This window comes from Amblyraja radiata, chromosome 5, assembly GCF_010909765.2.
Source record: "Amblyraja radiata isolate CabotCenter1 chromosome 5, sAmbRad1.1.pri, whole genome shotgun sequence".
In the NCBI taxonomy this organism is placed as follows: Eukaryota; Metazoa; Chordata; class Chondrichthyes; order Rajiformes; family Rajidae; genus Amblyraja; species Amblyraja radiata.
The window spans coordinates 75,375,759-75,397,394 of record NC_045960.1 but is presented as its reverse complement, the minus strand read 5'-3'; the positions used below and the strand labels follow the sequence as shown (position 1 = coordinate 75,397,394).

Genomic DNA, 21,636 nt, shown 5'->3' with positions numbered 1-21,636 from the left:
TTTTTAAACCATGTATTAAGTATTCAAGAGTAAATAGAAGGCAGTGAGTTGGGACTTAAATATGTTAAGGAATGGTATTGTAAAACATGCTAAAAAAATAGTTAAGTCATGTAATTAATACCTGGTGACAAGTGTTTAGCTAATAATTCATATTTGCAAATACTGGAAGAATTTGTAAGAAAATGATTGATCTTCAGCATCTTATGAACGGGGCTAACCTCCAGGATAGGGCGAGTGCAACACACTTGGATTTAATGCATCTAAAAACAGCAGTTTAGTTTTCAGCGATATATTCATGATGAATTTAAGGAAGAAACAAATTTGGTCTGAACCCTCCTCGATCATTAAAAAATGGTGAAAACAGGGAACACAGTTAGTAATTTGTTTCTTTACCACACAGCTTGGCCGTAGTACATTGCTTCTGCTTTATCATTTTGAACAAATATAAACATTTGCCAATAAATTTGCAATACAATTTTTCAATGCAAAGTTTGAATTTTCAGTTATAAGCAATAACTTAATCTATATATAACTAATCACGGTTAGTAAGTGTACATACAACAGCAATCCCTGTTATAGTTATGGCATTAATTTTTTTTTAAGGCATTGATTGATACACTTATATATTGCTGCACGCACTAACTGGTGATGTTCAAGTATCTATTTAAGTCAACTTAAGACCTTGTGTAAACCATTTGCTGTTGGAAATATTGTCAGTAAATCTGACCCTCCTTTCACCCACTTTTCATAGAAACATAGAAAATAGGTGCAGGAGTAGGCCATTCGGTCCTTCGAGCCTGCACCGCCATTCAATATGATCATGGCTGATCATCCAACTCAGTATCCTGTACCTGCCTTCTCTCTATACCCCCTGATACATTTAGCCACAAGGGCCACATCTATCTCCCTCTTAAATATAGCCAATGAACTGGCCTCAACTACCTTCTGTGGCAGACAATTCCAGAGATTCACCACTCTGTGTGAAAAATGTTTTTCTCATCCATGCATGTTACTCTCTGGTCCTCGGATACACTTTTAAAAGACCCCTGATTATATTTTTATTTCCCTCAATGACCTAGGATATTGTGTCTCTTTTCCATTTCTTCCATTCGTTGTTCTTTATCTCTCTACATCATTGTCTTTCTCTTGTTTCCCTCTTCCCTAACCAGTCCGAAGAAAGGTCTTGACCCGAAACATCACTCATTCCTTTTCTCTGGAGATGGTGCCTGTCCTGCTGAGTTACTCCAGCTTTTTGTGTCTATTGTGTCTCTACTGCCTCTTTCAAGAGCAAATTCGATGCAGACCAATATTTACTTGAAATCTTGTAGTTTAATGTCGTGCATCTTAAATCGTGGAGCCATTAAGGAGTTCTAACCATCCAAGTGCAGTCCCACAGGATCTTCAGTTAAAATACCCAATGCTTTTTGTCTATTAGGCAGTGTAGTAGTGGTAATGAAAATTGTTGCAGTAGGCATGAGTGTATTTAGGATTTCTCATTGTTTTGAGATTAACAAATGATTTAAATGTTGAATGGTAATTGCTATATGAATACATGTTCTTTTCTTTGCAGGTGCTTGTCTCAGACTAAAAAATCCTGAATATGCTTTGGCAGTTGAAAGTTGTTTAAAATCGCTACCGCTTTCATTTTGCTGTGATAATTACAGAGATGAGCAGGTACTGCAGGCTTTGATGTCTCGATACTTCAACTCAGGAAAACGACCCCAAATTAATGTATGTGAATTTTCAAATCAGGTGTACAACGTAAAAGACAGGTATGTTTTCAAGTTTGCTCATTTTTGATTGTCACACAGCATGTTGTAACCCAATACACCTTGTACTAAGTGACCACCTTTGTGTACTTTGTGCCATATATGTATATATTTTTTAAACTTAAGGACTATTTGGGATTCTGTAATAATAATGTACTGTACAATAACAGTTGTACATTATACAATATAATGTACAATTTTACTGTACAGCAGTGTTTGCTGCTTGATGTTTGTGTCAGATAAATTCAGCCTGCTAATTGAAACAAGACTAGTTATTACGGAATTATTCATTCTACTCAAGGGAGTACAACATCAATTAAGTTGTTGTTTCCACAGAAAGCGTGTTATTTTGGGGATAACTGTTGAAATGACTACAAATAGTCAGGGTTTGATTTTGTGAATTTAAAGAAAAATAATAATTGTATTGCCTCTAATTTAGGTGTAGTTTGCTCCTGTATTGTTGGGTAAAAATTGACAGTTTTCTTATTTTTTATTTATAAATCTTCATTAGGAAACTATAATTGAATTTTGAACATATAATATTTTTGTCATTGCAGAGCTGCATATCATCGTGACTTCCAGACAGTGCTTGATGTCTTGGAAATAGACAATCCAGTGGTGGCTAACTGTTTGGTTGACATGAGAGGTATTGAAAAAGTTCTGTTGATCAGTGTAAGTCTGCCTTTTTGTCTCTGTTCCAAAATTACAATTGTAAATGTGGTGGTTTAAAAGTTTAGATTTTTTTTTTAAATACCAGACTACGCAATGTAGAAGATTAAAAAAAACCTGCTGTTTTTATATTTTCCATACTTTTAGGCCCAGTGGACAAAAATATATAAGGCATGGCACAAGTAATCTAAGGTTGAAAGTTGTGGATCAAATGGAATGTGTGGAATATCATTTATGTACTCATTCAAAACTTTTTGGGGGAGAGAGGGAGGGGGGAGAGGAGAGAAGTGGAGAGGAGGGGAAAGGGGGGGGGGGGGGGATTGAGGGGGAGGGAGAGGGGGAGGGGAGGGGAAAGGGATGGGGCAGAGGGGGAGAGGGGAGAGAGGAGTGTGGGGGAGAGGAGGAAAGGGAGGTGGTGGATGGGGAGGGGGTGAAGGAGGGGGAGGGGCGGTAGTGGGGAGGGAGGGGGTGGCAGTGGGGAGGGGGGTGAGAGGTGGAGGGGGGGAGAGGAGGAGGGGAGCCAGGTGAGCGAGGGTGCTGCGAAAAGCAGAGAGAGAGAGCCCTATACAGGGCCCGACTCCGGTAAAAAGTTCTCGGCAGCTCTCGGGAAAGCAGAGCTGAGGCAAGCGAGCGTTTACCACTGAAGCGCTCGGAAAGTCTAGGAAGCGCCTTAGGAAGCCGTTGGGATCTGCAGAACAGAGCCAATGCTCGTTTCATTTTTGTCTTTTGAAGAACGGGAGGGGGGGGGGGAAGAGGGTGGTGACGTCACTCCTGGAAAACAGTGCCCAGCAGGTAGTGCATTGAAAATTTTGAGCAGCTTGCCACGAGGAGGAAAGGCATTCTGACGTCATCCAGCTCGCTTCAGCACGTTATATTTTAAAAAGATGCTAGATTGGTGAACAATTTTAGGAACAAAACTTGGGAAATAATGAATCAGATGAGGGGATTTTTGAAATCATGAGGTAAATATCTACCGGAATATGTAAAAATTTCACCGTTACCACGTAGGGTTTTTGAGGAGATGTGAATCAAATAAAAAAGTTCAGGAAAGCAAACAAGCAAGCAAACATCCAAGATCAGAGTTTTATAATAATACTAGACCAACGCGCGTTTGTGGGGGGGCATGCGGCGTCACACGCACTAACCAGCCCCACACACACTAACTACCCTCCCCCCCCCCCGCTCACACGCTAACTACCCCCCCTTGATATTATATTAATATTATTAATTTGTTCCTTTTGTCCCATAACCGCCCTATCCGCTGACGCATAGCCCCCAACTTGCAGGCGCGTCTAGAGAGGGAGGGGGAGGGGGGGTGGAGAGTGAGGGCAGAGAGAATGGGGAGAAACAGAGAGAGGGCGGCAGAGACAAAAGGGCAAGAGACAGAGGGAGGGGAGGGTGGGGGAGGAGGGGAGAGAGATGGGACGAGAGAGAGAGAGAGAGAGAGAGAGGGGGGAGGGAGAGGGGGGGGGGGGGGGGGAGGGGGAGAGGGGAAGCCCCTATTCAAGGCAATAAGGGATGGGCAATAAATACTGACTCTCCATGCCCACACTCTATAATGGTAAAAGAAAGCAGCACGCCACCAGTTTTTTTTTTCCTTCCGGAAGCACAGCTTGCTTGATTTGAGTCAAGATGTGAAATGTATTTCCTTAGTTGCCATACAGTTGGAAAACAAAATAGCCAGTTCTCTTTTAATCACTCAGCATATCTTTCAATTCACTATGAACAATCATTTGATTAACAAATTAAATTCCCCGTCTATTTTTGTAAAAGCAACTTCTCGTGTTCACCTGTCGTCTGCCCACAATGTTTTATGGGATGTAAGGTGAGAGCAGAATCAAACTTCTATTAAATATTTTAATTTCAGGTGATCAAGTAACAAACTGCTCTTTCCTTCCCCCCTCTTTTCCCGGTGTCCCATCTGGATGCACACCCATTTCTCCCACTATCCTGCTCCCTTTATCACCCTCTTCCCTCAAATGCCCCAAATCCCCTTCTACCTATATCCACTTCTGCTTGCTTCGCATTTCAGACCATTTCTCTCCCTATCTCACAACCTTTTTCTTTTTTTTTTTCATCTCAAGCCTTTTTCCACCCATCTACCAAACCAACTCCCCTCAACAATATCCACCTATTACTAGCCTGGCTTTGTTCTATCCCCAACAAGAATTAGAATGAAGAAGAGTTCCGACCAGATACAATTGCTATCTGCCCTCTCGAGATGCTGCCTAATCTGCTGAGTTACTCCAGCATATTTTTTTTTTCTGTTTGCATCCTTCCATTTCTAAAGTCATCACTGATATTCATTGCTTCTGTATTGATATGACCAGTAGTCATTGATCTGCTGGTGCATATAGGTCCATTTCCCAGTAACGGTCTGTGAGGCAGCATATACCTATTTTGTGTAATTTTCTTTCTGAACATTTCTGAAGAACTGTTTCCTAATCTTTCAATCTTTGCAGCAAATCTTGAGCAAGACTATCAAAAGTGCCTGTTCCTTCCACATCCCAAAGATGTGTGGATTTGTAGGTTAAGTGGCCTCTAAATTGCCTCTTGTGTGTAGGGAGTGGATCAGAAAGTGGTTAACATAGAACTAGTGTGAGCGGGTGATTGATGGTTTGCTTGGATTCAGAAAGTGAAAGGGCCTGTTTCTATACTGTATCTCTAAACTAAACAAATGTGCAAGAGGCTCACAAATTGCTTCTGTACCTCTCCTGGGAAATTTGCATCCTCCAGACACTGGTTATCACCTCAGTAAATGAGTAAATAAATTAGAATAGAAATATTAAATAACATTTGAACTTTAAAAATAAAACAAATGCACTTGTAAATCAATATTGTGACAAACATACCCTAGTTCTTAAGTTAATTTTCTATGCACAATTCCAGGTACAATGTATGATATTTACATTACGTAGATAGTATGCACAAATTCCATTATCTATACACATCTTGTGTACATATTTTCCTGCTAAGCTAATGCTTGCAAATCATAGATGTCCAGATGAATTTATTGCAAATTTATAGATGACATTCGAAACTTAAATGTTTGCAATTTATTTTCCCATTTCTAGAACAACAGCAAAGCTCGTGAAGTTATGCAGCAGCAAAGAGCACCCGTAAACTGCAGAGAAGCTTTCACTGCTGCAGGTGACCAGGTTTTTGCCAATCGCTATTACTCTTCTGAAATGGACAGGGCAAGATACTTGGGTAGTGATGTCGAAGCGGAGATCAGGTTTGTAAATATGTAATATTGTGGTATTCCATCCTGTGTGTGTGGTGGGGGGGGGGGGGATAGTGGGTAAGTGCTGATATTTAAAAGCAGCAGATGTGACAATTGTTTTTTTAAATCTTAAGCTAATAGATCATTCCACATTTGGTCCAGTGAGAAGTGTATCTGAGCGTCTTGCAGTGTGGTTAGTGCTGTAGTTGATGAACCACAAATGTCATATCAACACACCGGTATTTTGAGTGAGGGTTTCCTGTTATGACTGCTGTTTTTCATGAAATGTCTGTGCTTATATTATAACATCCTTGATTACCTTATTAGTCTTGTATGTAACTTGGGTTGCCTGGCTCTTAATTCCTATTCGTTAATTGTACCGCATTTTTTTGTCAAACATAATACGTTGTTGAATTGAGGTTGTTGGTTATTCCATTTCATCACTTCTTTAGTTGTCAGCTTTCCTCATGCCCATCTTTAGTCCTTGCCCTGCTCCAATTCTTCTACTACTTGCCAACATTAGTTGGCAAGTAGTAGAAGAATTCAATTGCTAATGCTTCAATTAGCATTAGCCAGTTAGCTTATCAGAATGCCTTAGTGATGTGGAAGGAAACCGAAGAACCTGAGGGAAATGTTTGTGATCACAGGGGTAGGGGTAACGTTTAAACTCCATACTGACACCACAGAAGGTCAGGACGGAACCTGGGTGCTTGGAACCAGCAACTGCTATATTTCTATGCCATTCAATAGATATAAGTATATAGATTGGTATAGATGAACTTAGCCATGATCGTGTTGAATGACAGAATAGAGCTGAGGGACTGAGTACTGCTTCAAATTTAGCTAAGTTTGGATATACAGCATGGAAATGAGCCATTCGCCGACCGTTCACTGGTTCTATATTATCCCACTTTTTTATCCACTGCCTACACATGAGGGGCAATTTTTACAGAGGCCAATTAACCTACAGACCCACATGTCTTTGGTATGTGGGAGGAAACAGGAACATCCGGTGGAAACCCACACTGTGGTGAATGTGCAAACTCCACACACACAACACCTGAGGTCAGGATCGAATATGGGTCTCTGGAGCTGTGAGTCAGGAAATCTACCAGCTGCTCCACTGCCGCCCAATTGTTGGTGTAATGTAATATATAATTCTAATCTGTAGATTTGCCTCTAAAGATAATATAGACTCTGATTAACGGGAGGTTAACTGCGGTTTATTGTAGTTAAATAAAGTGGTGTATGGCAAAATGCTTTAACAATACTGTTTTAAAAATAAAAACTGCCATTGAGGTTCTTTGTGTTGCAGTCAGCTGGAATTGGAAGTGAACAATAAAATGGCTCAAGTATCACATTTTCAGCAACAATTGCATTCAGTGGAGGAAGAAATCAAAATAAACGAGACTCATATGAAAACAAAACAAATGCAAATCAGAAAAATCCAGGTTTGTAACAAGTTAAATGTGACCTTAATTTTTCCATAAAAAGCAGAAATTTCATACATTTTTCTTTTTTAGGGGAGTGTGACAAAAATAAAGCTAGAAATCACGGATTTAGAGAATGTGGACGAACCTCAATCTGTGGATATTTCCACACTAGTAAGTGTCTGGTCTATATACAAATTATGTCAAACCTGTATGTGGCAATAACAAATATTCTGAAAAAAACCAATGAATTTTATTTTCATCTGTTAAATGTTGAGATTGACCAATAAGGTTAGATAGGAATTAAAACTGACTTCCTTCATCTTGACTTTTAATTCTCATCACAAACCAAAATTTAGGAAGAAGAAATGCAAGACATATGCCAAAGAATAGAGTCACACAAGGAGAAGTTAGAGCAAGCCAGAAAGAAAATGGATGTACACCGAAAAATACTGGATGAGGCTGAACAGAAATATAAAGAGATGAAGGAAAAGATAAATGTTATAGCTGAAGATGCAGATCCAATAAAGGTGTTTATTGATGGTGGAAAGTTTTCCAGCTTTTTTAAATTTGTTGCAATTTTGCAGTTATAATAATATTCTGCGTTATCTCTTACCAGGATGAATTAAATAAGATCGACGCAGAGGTTGGAAAATGTAAACATCATAAAAGACATTACGAAGAGAAAAAAAGAGAACACGTGGATGGGATAGATAAGTTAAAAGAAAATTTGAAAAATAAAGAAACTATTTTAGAGGTAACATTTGTTGTTATCAGCTGCTGAAGCACTGTCATGCGCCTGCAAATAAGGAAGTTGTAACCTTGAAATGCTAACTTCAAAGGTTTTAGCTGGTATCTGGTTATCACTTAATCATTCTCAATGCTTGAGGCATAGTCAATGTTATGTACAGTGCCCTCCATAATGTTTGGGACAAACCCATCACTTATTTATTTGCCTCTGTACTCCACAATTTGAGATCTGTAATAGAAAAGATCATGTGGTTAAAGTGCACATTGTCAGATTTTAATAAAGGCCATTTTTATACATTTTGGTTTCACCATGTAGAAATGACAGCAGTGTTTATACATAGTCCACCATTTCAGGGCACCATAATGTTTGGGCCACAGCAATGTCACGTAAATGAAAGTAGTCATGTTTGGTATTTTGTTGCATATCCTTTGCATGCAATGACTGCTTGAAGTCTGCGATTCATGGACATCACCATTTGCTGGGTGTCTTCTCTAGTGATGCTCTGCCAGGCCTGTATTGCAGCCATCTTTAGCTTATACTTGTTATGGGGGCTAGTACCCTTCAGATTTATCTTCATCATATAAAAGGCATGCTCAATTGGGTTCAGATCGGGTGATTGACTTGGCCACCAGAATTGACCATTCTTTAGCTTTGAAAAACTCCTTTGTTGGTTTAGTAGAATGTTTGAGATCATTGTCTTGCTGTAGAATGAACTGCTGGCCAATGAGTTTTGAGGCACTTGTTTGATTAAAACTTAGAAACATAAGCCAAATCTTAGGCTTACCAAAATCAACTGTTTGGAACATCATGAGCTTACTAATCACAAAGGGACTGGCAGGCCAAAGAAGACTTCCACAGCTGATGACAGAAGAATTATCTCTATTAAAGAAAAATCCCCAAGCACCTGTCCGACAGATCAGAAGCACTTTTCAGGAGCCTGGTGTGGATTTATCAATGACCACTGTCCGCTAAAGACTTTATGAATAGATATACAGAGGCTACGCTGCAAGATGCAAACCACTGGTTAGCCGCAAAAATTGGATGGTCAGGTTACAGTTTGCCAAGAAGTACTTAAAAGTGCAACCGCCATTCTGGAAAAAGGTCGTGGACAGATGAGACGAAGATTAACATATCAGAGTGATGGCAAGAGCAAAATATGGAGGAGAGAAGGAACTACCCAAGATCCAAAGCATACCACCTCATCTGTGAAACACGGTGGTGGGGGTGTTATGACCTGGGCATGTATGGCTGCTGAAGGTACTGGCTCACTTATCTTCATTGATGATACAACTGCTGATGGTAGTAGCATAATGAATTCTGAAGTGTATAGACACATCCATATCCTAATTATGAGGAGGAGGAGCCATCTTGGTGAACGGCTGCTAGCAGCAGCCGTCCGTCTTAAATTCGTTTTTTTTTTTAGTTTTTAGTGAGTCCTGTTTTTTTTTTTTTTTTTATTTGTAGGGGATATGGTCTTTTAATGTGGGGGGTAGGTGTTACTTTATTTATAGGTCCCTACCTGGTCGGTGTGGCAGCCTTTTTTCCGGGCTGCCCGTCGACCCGTCGTCGTGGCCTACCAGCGGGCTTGGAGCGCCGTTTCTTGGCGGGAACCACCCAGCACCTCGGCCTGCGTGGCGGCACTGCATTGGAGCGGAGCGGGCGATGCCTTGCCTGGGTCAAGCAACATCTCCGGGCTGCGGGTTTGCGGAGCGGAGAGGCGGCGTGCGGAGAGACGGCGTGTGTAGAGGCGGCGTGCGGAGAGACGGCGTGCGTAGAGGCGGCAAGGCGGCAGTGAGGAGAGCGGGCGCCGACTTTTTCATCAGGAGCCTGGGAGCTCCAAACCGGCGCGGCCTTGTCGGCTTCGGCAGCCGCGGTCTCCAACCAGGAAGCGGCCGTTCCAGGTGGCCCAGCCGCCGAAAGGACTCTCCCGACGCCGGGGCAAGACCACCCGGTGAGAACGGCCAGGGACATTGGGCCTCCGTAGAGGCAATTGCGGTGGCCTCAATAGGCCTGACTTTGGGGTGAACATGGGGTGGGGACTGGACATTGTGCCTTCCTCCACAGTGCTACCCACTGTGGGGGGATGATTTTTTTTGTCTAACTGTAGTCTTGTAGGTCTGTGTCCAAGATGGCTGCCGTGAAGAGAGAGTGGACGCTGGCGCGCTTTGGCTGCCGCTGCTCCCTCTTCACACTGTGTTTTTGATTTTCTGTTTTTGGATTGAATTCTGTTTTTAATTTGTGTCATTGTGATGTCTTTAATTACTTGTTTTACTCCGATTATATGTTTTTATTCCGATTACTATGTAAGGTGTCCTTGAGATTTTGTATGAAAGGCGCCCATTAAATAAAATTTATTATTATTATTATTATTATCTGCTCAAGTTCAAACAAATGCCTCAAAACTCATTGGCCTGCGGTTCATTCTACAGCAAGACAATGATCCCAAACATACTGCTAAAGCAACAAAGGAGTTTTTCAAAGCTAAAGAATGGTTAATTCTTGAGTGGCCAAGTCAATCATCCGATCTGAACCCAATTGAGCATGCCTTTTATATGCTGAAGAGAAATATGAAAGGGTTCTAGCTCCCATAACAAGCATAAGCTAAAGATGGCTGCAATACAGGGCTGGCAGAGCATCACCAGAGAAGACACCCAGCAACTGGTGATGTCCATGAATCGCAGACTTCAAGCAGTCATTGCATGCAAAGGATAGGCAACAAAATACTAAACATGACTACTTTCATTTACATGACATTGCTGTGTCCCAAACATTATGATGCCCTGAAATGGGGAACTATGTATAAACACTGCTGTAATTTCTACATGGTGAAATCACAATGTATAAAAATGCCCTTTATTAAAATCTGACAATGTGCACTTAACCACGTGTGATTTTTTTTCTATTACAAATCTCAAATTGTGGAGTACAGAGGCAAATAAATAAATGATGGTTCTTTGTTCCAAACACTATGGAGGGCACTGTAATCCCCCCTGCATCTGGTTGCAAATGGGAAGAGTGAATGTGTATTAACAGAAATTAGAATTACTTCTGTCTGAATTTCATTGGTAGTTTGATGTGTCCAGTAGTTTCATCACATTCCTCAGCTGCTTTATGTAGCAATGTTACAAAATTTTCAGATTTAAAAAATCAAGTCTTTAATTTATCCCATCAGATAAAGCATAAAAATAAGTTTAATTTGACACCTAATTCACTTTCATATCTTCAGTATTAAAAAAGTTATGGCCATTTTCATACTCGGAAATTGGCATCTTGTTCCCTATTGCTTTTTCATTGACTTAACACAAAAGCTGTGATCTAGAACATTTAAAGGCCAATAACTTTCTTAAAATTTAAGAGAACTGAAAGAAATTTTCAGTTATTATAGATTGAAGCATTATGAAACAATCTTACTTAGATGACTTGAAATTAAAGCATATAATTAGTTAGTTACCTAATTGTAGCTAATTACAAAATTCAATTACTAGATCTAAACATCTATCCATTTCTTAAGAATAGATTAACATTTTTAGTCTAAGTGTCCAAATAACATTCACACAATAATTCAGAATATAACATAATTTTTAAATCTCATTGTCATGGGTTTATAGGCCAAATGGAAGGAATTTAATGTTTAATACCTGTAAATTAATGGCCTTTTAAATCAGCTTGCGAGTGGGTTTTACTGGAACGGGACCATTTAGAACGTTGCGGTGAATTTATACCCCCATATCTGCAGCAAATACACTGCCGGTTCTTCGGGGGGGAAAATCACCGTTTCGCAACGTAAAATGTGAATTAAATACATCTTAAGCAACACTTTTATACATAAAAATAAACTACTTTCTTTTACCTGGTCCTGCATAAAATCCGTCCCAGTTGTCTGCATTGACGGCTTCAGAAGCTGCTTTTAAAATAATTCCAGCGATTAACTTGTCGGGTGAATTTATTTTAAAAACACACAGAACGGCTGTAGGAACGATTCTTTAGCAAAATCTTGCACTCCAACAAATATAATTCAGGACCAGGTCGGGAAAGAACCCCGTTTTAACCCCGCCCCCCCCCCCCCCCTCTCAAACGCGCCAAAATTGCGCACACGGCCAGTGGCAGAATTACAGCGCCGCTGAAGATAAGTTTTGTAACATACCTACTTTATGCGTCTGGTTATTGCAGGAGAATACTGCTAAAGCCAAGCAGATTTTTGCAGAACGGATAGAAGTCACCAGGACTCCCAAAAGTATTGACATGGAGATCAATCGTCTGAGAGAGAGGATCAACAGAGAACAAGAACGTCATGGGAATAAGGAAGAAATAACAAGGTATTTGTAAAGTCCCATCCCAAATATAGGCTTGCATAGAAGGGAAGAGCATGTGTTTTTTATTTGATCCAAGGATGACCCATGCATTTAATAGCCAGGAACCTTTTATCATTTGTTGCTAACCTAAAATGTTAACGCTAATTTCTAATTATACTCCTCAATTGAATATTCTCAACATTCTTTCTCTTAGAATTATGCTCCAGTTTATTTTTAATCATGGAGTTTTTTGAATGACTATCAAAGAAAAATTGATGGGCATGCCCTATTAAATTTCCCTTTAAAAACATCCTTGAGTCTGCTAGTTATCTTCGTAAATAAATTGGTAAAGATTTGGAATTGGAAGAAAATGGGATAATTGAGCACTTTGACAAAATATGTTTTCAGGAGGAGGTTTAATAGATCGTGTAATACTAATACCAACAGAGTTCATGAAGACAATATTTCTGCAAACAGAATTAAACGAAATATTGTAAAATATTGAATCCTATACTGCAACATTATAATTATGAGACAGAAACAAATGTGTGTATTCATTACTTGAAATGGCAACATGCTCTCATACAAGTGTATGATTTTAATACTAAAATGGACCATTGAATTGATTATTGTGGACAAAATATTGTCCAAGTGAATGCTTCTTTGGCCTCTGCATATTGTTAGGCTTTGTTTAACTTTTCATTTGCTTTTTGTACAGGCAGTACTATGATGTTTTGGAAACATACAAGAATGTCAAAAGCCAGATCAAGAACTTGAAGAGATTTATGCAGCTGCTTGATAAAATAATGGAGGAAAGGCACAAAGCATATAAAATATTTAGAAGGTGATTGATTTATTTAATTTGGTACAATTGGGTTTCCTCCGGGTGCCCCAATTTCCTCTCACATTCCAAAGACATACGGGTTTGTCGGTTAATTGGCTTCGGTAATTTGAATAATTGTCCATAATATGTAGGATAGTGTTGACGTGCAGGGAGATTGCCGGTCGGTGCGGACTTGGTGGGCTAAAGGGCCCGTATTTATGTTGTATCTCTAAAGTCTCAATTATTTTGAGCATCAATTAATTCATGTATATTTCTGTGATGGAGTTATAAATGTCTAGAGATGTGGAACCAAGAGAGTTCAGGTTATTGTTACGTATGCCGAGGTACAGTGAAAATCATTTGTTGCATGCTAACCCATTCAGCGGAAAGACAATACAGGATTACAATCAAGCTATTTACTGAGTATAGATACATGATAAGGGAATAACGTACAGCGCAAGGTATAGCCAGTAAAGTCCGATCAAAGATAATCTGAGGGTCACCTATGAGGTAGATAATAGTTCAGGTCTACCCTGTAGTTGTGGTAGGATGATTCAAAGGTTTCAATAGCCTAATAGCAACTGGAAGGAAACTGTCCCTGAATCTGGAGGTGTGCGTTTTCTTGGTTTGACTAATGAAACCTCTCATCAATTCTCAGGTTACACATCCTATCGAAAAGAAAGACAGGTGGGCAGAGAGGTGGGGGTAGCTCTGCTGGTAAGGAATTAAATTTGGTCCTTAGCACGGGGTGATATAGGGTCAGAAGATGTAGAATTCTTGTGGGGAGAGCTAAGAAACTGCAAGGGTAAAACAACCTTGATGGAAGTTATTACAGGCCACAGTAGCCAAGATGTAGTGTAAACATTACATCAGGAAATATAGTCTGCATGCAAGAAAGGCAATGTTATGGTGGTCATTGGATAATTCAATATGCAGGTAGACTGGGGAAAATCGGGTTGGTACTGGATCCCAAGAAAAGGAATTTGTCGAGTGCCTATGAGATGGCTTCATAAAGCAGCTTGCAGTCGAGCCGACTAGGGAAAAGACAATTCTGAATTTGATGTTGTGTGAAGAACTGGATTTGATAGGGGAGCACAAGGTAAAGGAACCCCAAGGAGGTAGTGACCATAATATGATAAAATTCAGCTTGCAGTTTGAGACGAAGATGAAATCAGATGTATCTGTATTGCTGTTGAGTAAAGGTAACCACAGAGGAACGAGGGAGGAGCTGGTTAAAGTTGATTGGAAAGGGACCCTAGCAGGAATGACAGTAGAGCAGCAATGGCAGGAGTTTCTTGGAATAATTCGAAAGACCCAGGATCTTTTCATCCGAAAGAGGAAGAGAAATTCTGAGGGGAGAATGAGGTGACTAGCTGACAAAGGAAATCAAAGACAGCATAAAATTGAAAGAGAAGGCATATACTATTACAAAGATGTGTGGGAAGCTAGAGGATTGAGAAGCTTTTAAAACTAACAGAAGGTAACTGAAAAGGCAATATAGGCAGAAAAGATGAAATATGAAGGTAAGCTCACCGATATATAAAAGAGGATATATAAAGACCAAGAGAGAGGCAAGAGTGGACATTGGACTGCTGGAAAATGACACTGGAGAAGTAATAATTGGTTATAAAGAAATGACAGATGAATGTTTTTTCCGTCAATCTTCACAGTGGAAGACCTGAGCAATGTGCAAGGAAATGAAAGAGTCGAGGCAGAAGTGAGTGCAGTCGCTATTACTAAGGGGAAGATGCTTGAGAAGCTGAAAGGTCTGAAGGTGGATAAGTCACCTGGATCAGATGGATTACACCCAGGATTCTGAAAAGGGTAGAAATTGTGGAGGCATTATTGGTGATCTTTCAAGAATCACTGGAGTCGGGAGTGGTCCCAGAGGACTGGAAAATTACAAAAGTTACTCTGCTGTTCAAGAAGCAAGCGAAGCAAAAGGGAAAACTATAGGCCGGTTAGCCTGACGTTGGTGGTTGGTAAGATTGTAGAGCTCATTATAAAGGATAAGGTTTCGAAGTACTAAGAAGCTCATGATAAAATAGGTCAGCATGGTTTTGTGAAGGAGAGATTTTGCCTGACAAATTTGTTGAAATTCAATGAGGAAATAAATAGCAGAATAGGCAAAGGAGAGTTGGTGGATGTTGTTTACCTGGATTTTCAGCAAGCCATTGATAAGGTGCCACACGTGAGTCTGCTAAATAAGATGAGAACCCAGGATATTAGAGGGAAGATATAAGGTTGGCTGAATTGTAGAAAGCAAAGTCGGAATAAAAGGGGCCATTTCTGGTTGACTCCCAGTCACGAGTGGTGTTCCACAGGAGTCTGTGTTTGGGCCGATACTCCACGTTGAATATCAATGATTTGGATGAGAGAATTAAAGGCTTTGTGGCCAGGTTTGCGGATGGTATGAAGATGGGTGGAGGGGCAGGTAGCATTGAGGACACAGGGAGTCTGCAGAAGATTGGGGGAGTGGGCAAAGAAGTGGCAGATGGAATGCAGCGTGGCAAAGTGTGTAGTGATAATACAGTTTGGTAGTAGGAATACAGGCATGGACTTTTTTCTAAATGGAGAGGAGATTCAGAAATTGGAGATGCAAATGGACTTGAATGCAGGAGAGTTGAATCGGTAGTAAAGGCCCTGTCCCACTTTCACGACATAATTGGCGACCTCTGCCGAGTTTGCCCTTGACTTATACTCATAGCATGGTTGCCACAAGGTCGTAGGAGGTCTTCGTAACTCTTCCTCGTGCTCGTGAGTGGTCTCCGCGTACTCGTGGCCTCAAGGTCGCGGCGTTTTTTCCCAGCCTGATAAAAAATGTCCACGAGTTTAAAAAAAGTCGGCATAGAAAAAATTGATACTTTTTACTCGTAGGTATGTCGCAGTAGTTCGTGAAGGTAGTCGTAGGTAGCCGTAGGTCGGTAACTGGCCCGAGAGAAAAAAATGCGAACATGACATCATTTTATCATGTGATCATTTCTACTCGTAGCTAGTCGTAGTTGGTCTTAGGTGTGGAAGACTGAGGTCGAGGGAGGATTCATAGGAGGTCGTAGACATAGTCGCAGGAGGTCGTAGACATAGTGGTAGGAGGTCTTTTACTTCTGCGAGCCAACACGACCATTACATTTTTTTCAACTCGTCTAGGTCTTCAAAACTCGTGGATTAGGTTGTCCAAGTGGGACAGGCCCTTAAGGAAGGCAACAACAATGGTAGCATTTATTTGGAAAAGATTAGAATATAAAAATAGGGATGCAAGGCTTTGTAAGGCACACTTAACCAACTAGAATGCGGTCAGTCCGCATTTGAAGTGTTGTGAACAGTGTTGGGCCCCATATCTGAGGAAGGATATGGAAACATAGAAAATAGGTGCAGGAGTAGGCCATTCGGCCCTTCGAGCCTGCACCGCCATTCAATATGAGCATGGCTGATCATCCAACTCAGTATCCCATCCCTGCCTTCTCTCCATACCCCCTGATCCCTTTAGCCACAAGGGCCACATCTAATGCCCTCTTAAATATAGCCAATGAACTGGCCTCAACTACCTTCTGTGGCAGAGAATTCCACAGATTCACCACTCTGTGTAAAAAATGATTTTCTCATCTCGGTCCTAAAAGACTTCCCTCTTATCCTTAAACTGTGACCCCTAGTTCTGGACTTCCCCAACATCGGGAATAATCTTCCTGCATCTAGCCTGTCCAACCCCTTAAGAATTTTGTAAGTTTCTATAAGATCCCCCCTCAATCTTCTGAATTCCAGCGTGTACAAGCCGAGTCTATCCAGTCTTTCTTCATATGAAAGTCCTGCCATCCCAGGAATCAGTCTGGTGAACCTTCTCTGTACTCCCTCTATGGCAAGAATGTCTTTCCTCAGATTAGGAGACCAAAACTGTACGCAATACTCCAGGTGTGGTCTCACCAAGACCCTGTACAACTGCAGTAGAACCTCCCTGCTCTTATACTCAAATCCTTTTGCTATGAATGCTAACATACCATTTGCTTTCTTCACTGCCTGCTGCACCTGCATTCCTACTTTCAATGACTGGTGTACCATGACACCCAGGTCTCGTTGCATCTCCCCTTTTCCTAATCGGCCACCATTCAGATAATAGTCTACTTTCCTGTTTTTGCCACCAAAGTGGATAACCTCACATTTATCCACATTATACTGCATCTGCCATGCATTTGCCCACTCACCCAACCTATCCAAGTCACCTTGCAGCCTCCTAGCATCCTCCTCACAGCTAACACTGCCCCCCAGCTTCGTGTCATCCGCAAACTTGTAGATGTTGCATTCAATTCCCTCAACCAGATCATTAATATATATTGTAAATAGCTGGGGTCCCAGCACTGAGCCTTGCGGTACCCCACTAGTCACTGCCTGCCATTCTGAAAAGGACCCGTTTACTTCCACTCTTTGCTTCCTGTCTGCCAGCCAGTTCTCTATCCACATCAATACTGAACCCCCAATACCATGTGCTTTAAGTTTGTATACTAATCTCTTATGTGGGACCTTGTCGAAAGCCTTCTGAAAGTCCAGATATAACACTGCTGAAAGCCTTCTGAAAGTCCAGATATAACTGCTGGCATTGGAGAGGGTCCAGAGGAGGTTTACGAGAATGCTCCCAGGGTTGATTGGGTTAACGTATGGTGAGCTCCTTGCTGCATTCACAGTCTAAAAAATATATTTTTCCCCCCCAACTGTATCCTATGGCCTGTTCAATCAATGCTAATGCACCCCCTTATACCATGAGCTCTAATCTTAGTGCTCATTTTACGTGTCACCTTGTCAATAGCTTCCATAATTCCAAGTGTACTGCATCTCCAGGTTCCCCTTTATTAATTCTGCTTGTTACATCCTCAGTGTACTCCAGCAAATTTTGTAATCATGATTTACTCCTTATAAAACCGTATTAATTTGGTTTAATTGCTTTAAGCTTCTCTCAATAACTAGCTGGCATCTTGCCCAAACAGATATTAAGCTGCTCTCACTTGGATCACGATTGATCTGTATCTACCTGAATTTACTGATCTTCATTCTTTATCTGATTATTACATGCAAACGGTCTATCAATCTCACATGTGAAATCTTCAAAGGACGTTACTCAATGGAATCACATTAACCTTATAATAGTTCTACATCTCTTCCCAAGGACATTGCGAAGCAAGTTCTCAGGAACTGAATGGCTTGTATGCTGACGGCTTGTTATTCTACCCATTCCACATCCTACATACAAATTTGATTTGGCAGTCCTCAGCGATCAGATAATGTGCCGCTTATAGGAATAAGTGAAAGTTGTAGATGTGTTGATATTATATATTGATATTATTATATATTGATATATTTTTTAATACTTAATTAGATACATTTCTCTTCGCTGCAAGTATTATTTTGATTCCATGCTATCTCAACGAGGCTACCATGGGAAAATGAGCTTTGATCATAAAAATGCAACTCTTTCTATTGCGGTGAGTTACTTGCACTTTTTTTGAATTTTATATATGTACAAAGAAGTTGGCTCCACAATTTCAGAACAAATGCAAAATGTTGAAATAGGATATAGACACAAAAGAGCTGGAGTACGAGGATTGGTAAATTTAGGTAGATACAGATCAATTGTGGGCGGGACAGGCAGTATCTCTGGAGAGAAGGAATGGGTGACATTATGGGTCTTGGCCCTTCTTCATATAGAAAGCTTATATTTAAACTTGGTCTTGCAATTAGTTGGTTAAGTGTGATGACAGCTTCTGGATGTAATCAAGGAATTAGATGTTAAGCAGGATGATTCTGCAGCTAAATTGTGAGCGTATAATTACAAAGAAGAATGGAGTAGCATTGAATCTCTATACTAAGAAAGTACATTAAACACTGAAGACTTTTATATGGGGAAAATAAATGCTATTTTAACAATAAGGTATTTTTCTATCGTAATGTTTCTCAAATAAAATTTAAAGCAGAACCATATACAAACAGGTAGATTTTAAAGGGTATCTTAATAGAAGTTGACAGTTGGAGAAGCAGACAGATTTCAGGAGGAGATTCCAGAGCTAAAGTCATATCTCCCAATGTTGGGCCAAATAATGTTAAGAATTCCAAGCAGTTCAAAACAGGAGGAACCTCTATCTCTGAGAAGGGGAAGAGTGTTGTAAGGCTGCAGTATGTTACAGTTGGGGGAAAAACAAGGTTATGAAAGGAGGTGAAGCAGAAATTAGATGTTGAAATCGAGGTATGCATAACTGGAACCCATTGAAAACAATGGGTGCAAGCACTGACAACCGTGGGTTTACTGAAGATACAGTGTGAGATAAAGATAAAGTATGGATATGTATCTGGAAACACATCTCTGGTTTGAATGTGACGTCAAGTTTTCAAACAATCGACTGTTGCCGCGAAAGTAGATGTATTAATTACTAGTGAGAACTGAAGATCGTGGCTTTGCCCCGCAGTGACCAGCCAATCCATCTGCTTGATCTCCCAAATGATGGTCCATAAGTATGGGCTTTACATAAGGAGGGCATTAGTAGCCTGAGGAGGACCTGTAAAGAATATTCCTCCTTATGTAGTAATAGATGCTGAATAAGCATTGTGATGGTGGTTGAGCACTAGGGGTATGAAGGTTTGGCAAATGCTGACAGATAAGAGTCAGGACCAGAAACAGAAATGCTGTCCAAACACCTCTTCAAGGGAGCCCAGCAGCTCTTCCATGTGACACAGAGGTTGACATGTACTTCCTCTAACTTCATCTATTGCATTGGGTGCTTCCAATATGAACTCCTATACATCCACAAGACCAAGCGTAGACTAGGCAACCATTTCACTGAACACAAGCGCTCGGGTCCACCTAAGGCTGCTGGATCTCCTGGCTGCTAAGCATTTTAACTCCTTCACATTTCACTGATTCAATGGTACTTTATAGTCATATGTACAGTGAAATTTCTTTTTTGCATAAAAATCTTTCTGTGCATAAGCACGGTCATACGTAAGTACCAAAGTGTAAGAATAATGGATTACACGGAGGCTGTGCACAAGTTGCCATGTTTCAGGTGCCTTCTTGTACCCTTCAAGTTCACACGCACTTAATCAAGTATATTCAACGTGCAGTGAGTTCCCTGCTAATATCCCAGCAATAAGACTAAATGAGTTATATAAACTACCATACTGTGACTTCATGTGAATGCCATCAGCCTGAAAAAGGGTCTTGACCCGAAACGTCACCCATTCCTTCTCTCCAGAGATGCTGCCTGACCTGCTGAGTTACTCCAGCATTAAATCTTTGATTTAAACCAGCATCTGCAGTTTTTTTTCATATACCATACTGTGTGACTGGCTGTGCAGAATTGGCTGGTGCTTTATTGCCACATTCTAATAATGATGACTCGTCAAGTACTTAACACTCTGGAGTAGAAGCATGCTGGAGATCTTAAGAGATTGTTTTGCCTGCTTCCCAAGGTGATTTGTCCCCTTTATTGCCTTTAAGTTTGGAAGAGTGACCACTGCAGATATAAAATGTGTTTTTGATTGTAACACTAATGTTTGAAGAAGATGAATTGAATACATTTGAGGGACGCCAAAGCAAGTTATACTATTTGAATTGATGCGTTTTGACTTGTGTTGAAGCTTTTTGCTTTACTATTGATTCTCTCAGGGTGATTAGTAAACAAAGCTTTACATTTTCTTCAATGCTAAGATGCGACAAATGTGTGTTCCAAGTAATTGCACTTTAAATATTTCATTTTCTTATCACTGAATTTCAGTAAAGTAATGCCCTTTAAAAAGAAGATTTTGCTCATTTGCTTTGAGAGCATGTAAGGAGTGTATATAAATATCAATTATGTGAAAACTAATTGTCTGTGCTTGCTATGCCTGTTGATGTGGAAGTTTATACCAGAGGGAAATTCCAAACACCTTTTACACCCATAAAAATGGCTCAGCAAAATTTATAGGTTCTACCTTCTTCCAACCACTAAAGTGATGCAAGAAATTAATGTTGATCATAATTTACAGAAAAGATTCGTGGCATTTAAAAATATCTGTGAAAATCAAACAAGCTCTCGGGAAGTTGGAAGTAAACTTAGAAAATAAAAATCACATGGGCTGAAAGCTGAACTGAGATAGATGCTTATTAATGGATCCCTCTTACACAATGTATAATAAAATGACAATAATTGTGCAATGCATTGAACATCCAAATGTAAATGTAAAGCCATTCTGTAAAATTATTTTGAACCTTATGTAAAGAAAATACTAGAAGCCAATTGGGAATAATCAAAATTACAGAGCATGAATCTGCTATTTTGAAGCAAAATATTTGTCTAACTTCAGACTAACTTTCAGTTGCAGCATGATCTCCAAAATTCTTCATATTTATATTTACATTGTTAAATGAGATGACCTATGAAAAGCCAATTCATTGCGATTTGAGTTCAGGAGCAAGAAGTTCCTACTACAATTGTGCAGGGCCCTGGTGAGACCGCACCTGGAGTATTGTGTGCAATTTTGGTTAGGAAGGACATCATTGCTATTGTGGGAGTGCAGCGTAGGTTCACCAGGTTAATTCCCAGGATGGCAGGACTGACGTATGATGAAAGAATGGGTCGACTTGGTTTGTATTTGCTGGAATTTAGAAGGATGAGCGGGGATCTTATAGAAACATATACAATTCTTAGAGGATTGGACAGG

The 21,636-nt window shown here is 40.3% G+C and overlaps 1 protein-coding gene across 3 annotated transcripts in view; it reads left to right on the top strand.

Annotated features, from left to right (window-relative positions):
* The window catches only part of smc6 (structural maintenance of chromosomes 6), a 68,098-nt gene that overhangs the window by 41,113 nt on the left and 5,349 nt on the right, over positions 1–21,636 (top strand). For all 3 annotated transcript variants that reach the window (XM_033021560.1, XM_033021561.1, XM_033021562.1), the window contains 10 exons: positions 1,571–1,772; positions 2,327–2,441; positions 5,513–5,673; positions 6,977–7,112; positions 7,185–7,265; positions 7,451–7,621; positions 7,711–7,848; positions 12,013–12,158; positions 12,853–12,978; positions 18,320–18,425. In XM_033021560.1, coding sequence (XP_032877451.1) covers positions 1,571–1,772; positions 2,327–2,441; positions 5,513–5,673; positions 6,977–7,112; positions 7,185–7,265; positions 7,451–7,621; positions 7,711–7,848; positions 12,013–12,158; positions 12,853–12,978; positions 18,320–18,425 — 1,382 coding nt within the window. The remainder of the gene's footprint in view (positions 1–1,570; positions 1,773–2,326; positions 2,442–5,512; positions 5,674–6,976; positions 7,113–7,184; positions 7,266–7,450; positions 7,622–7,710; positions 7,849–12,012; positions 12,159–12,852; positions 12,979–18,319; positions 18,426–21,636) is intronic.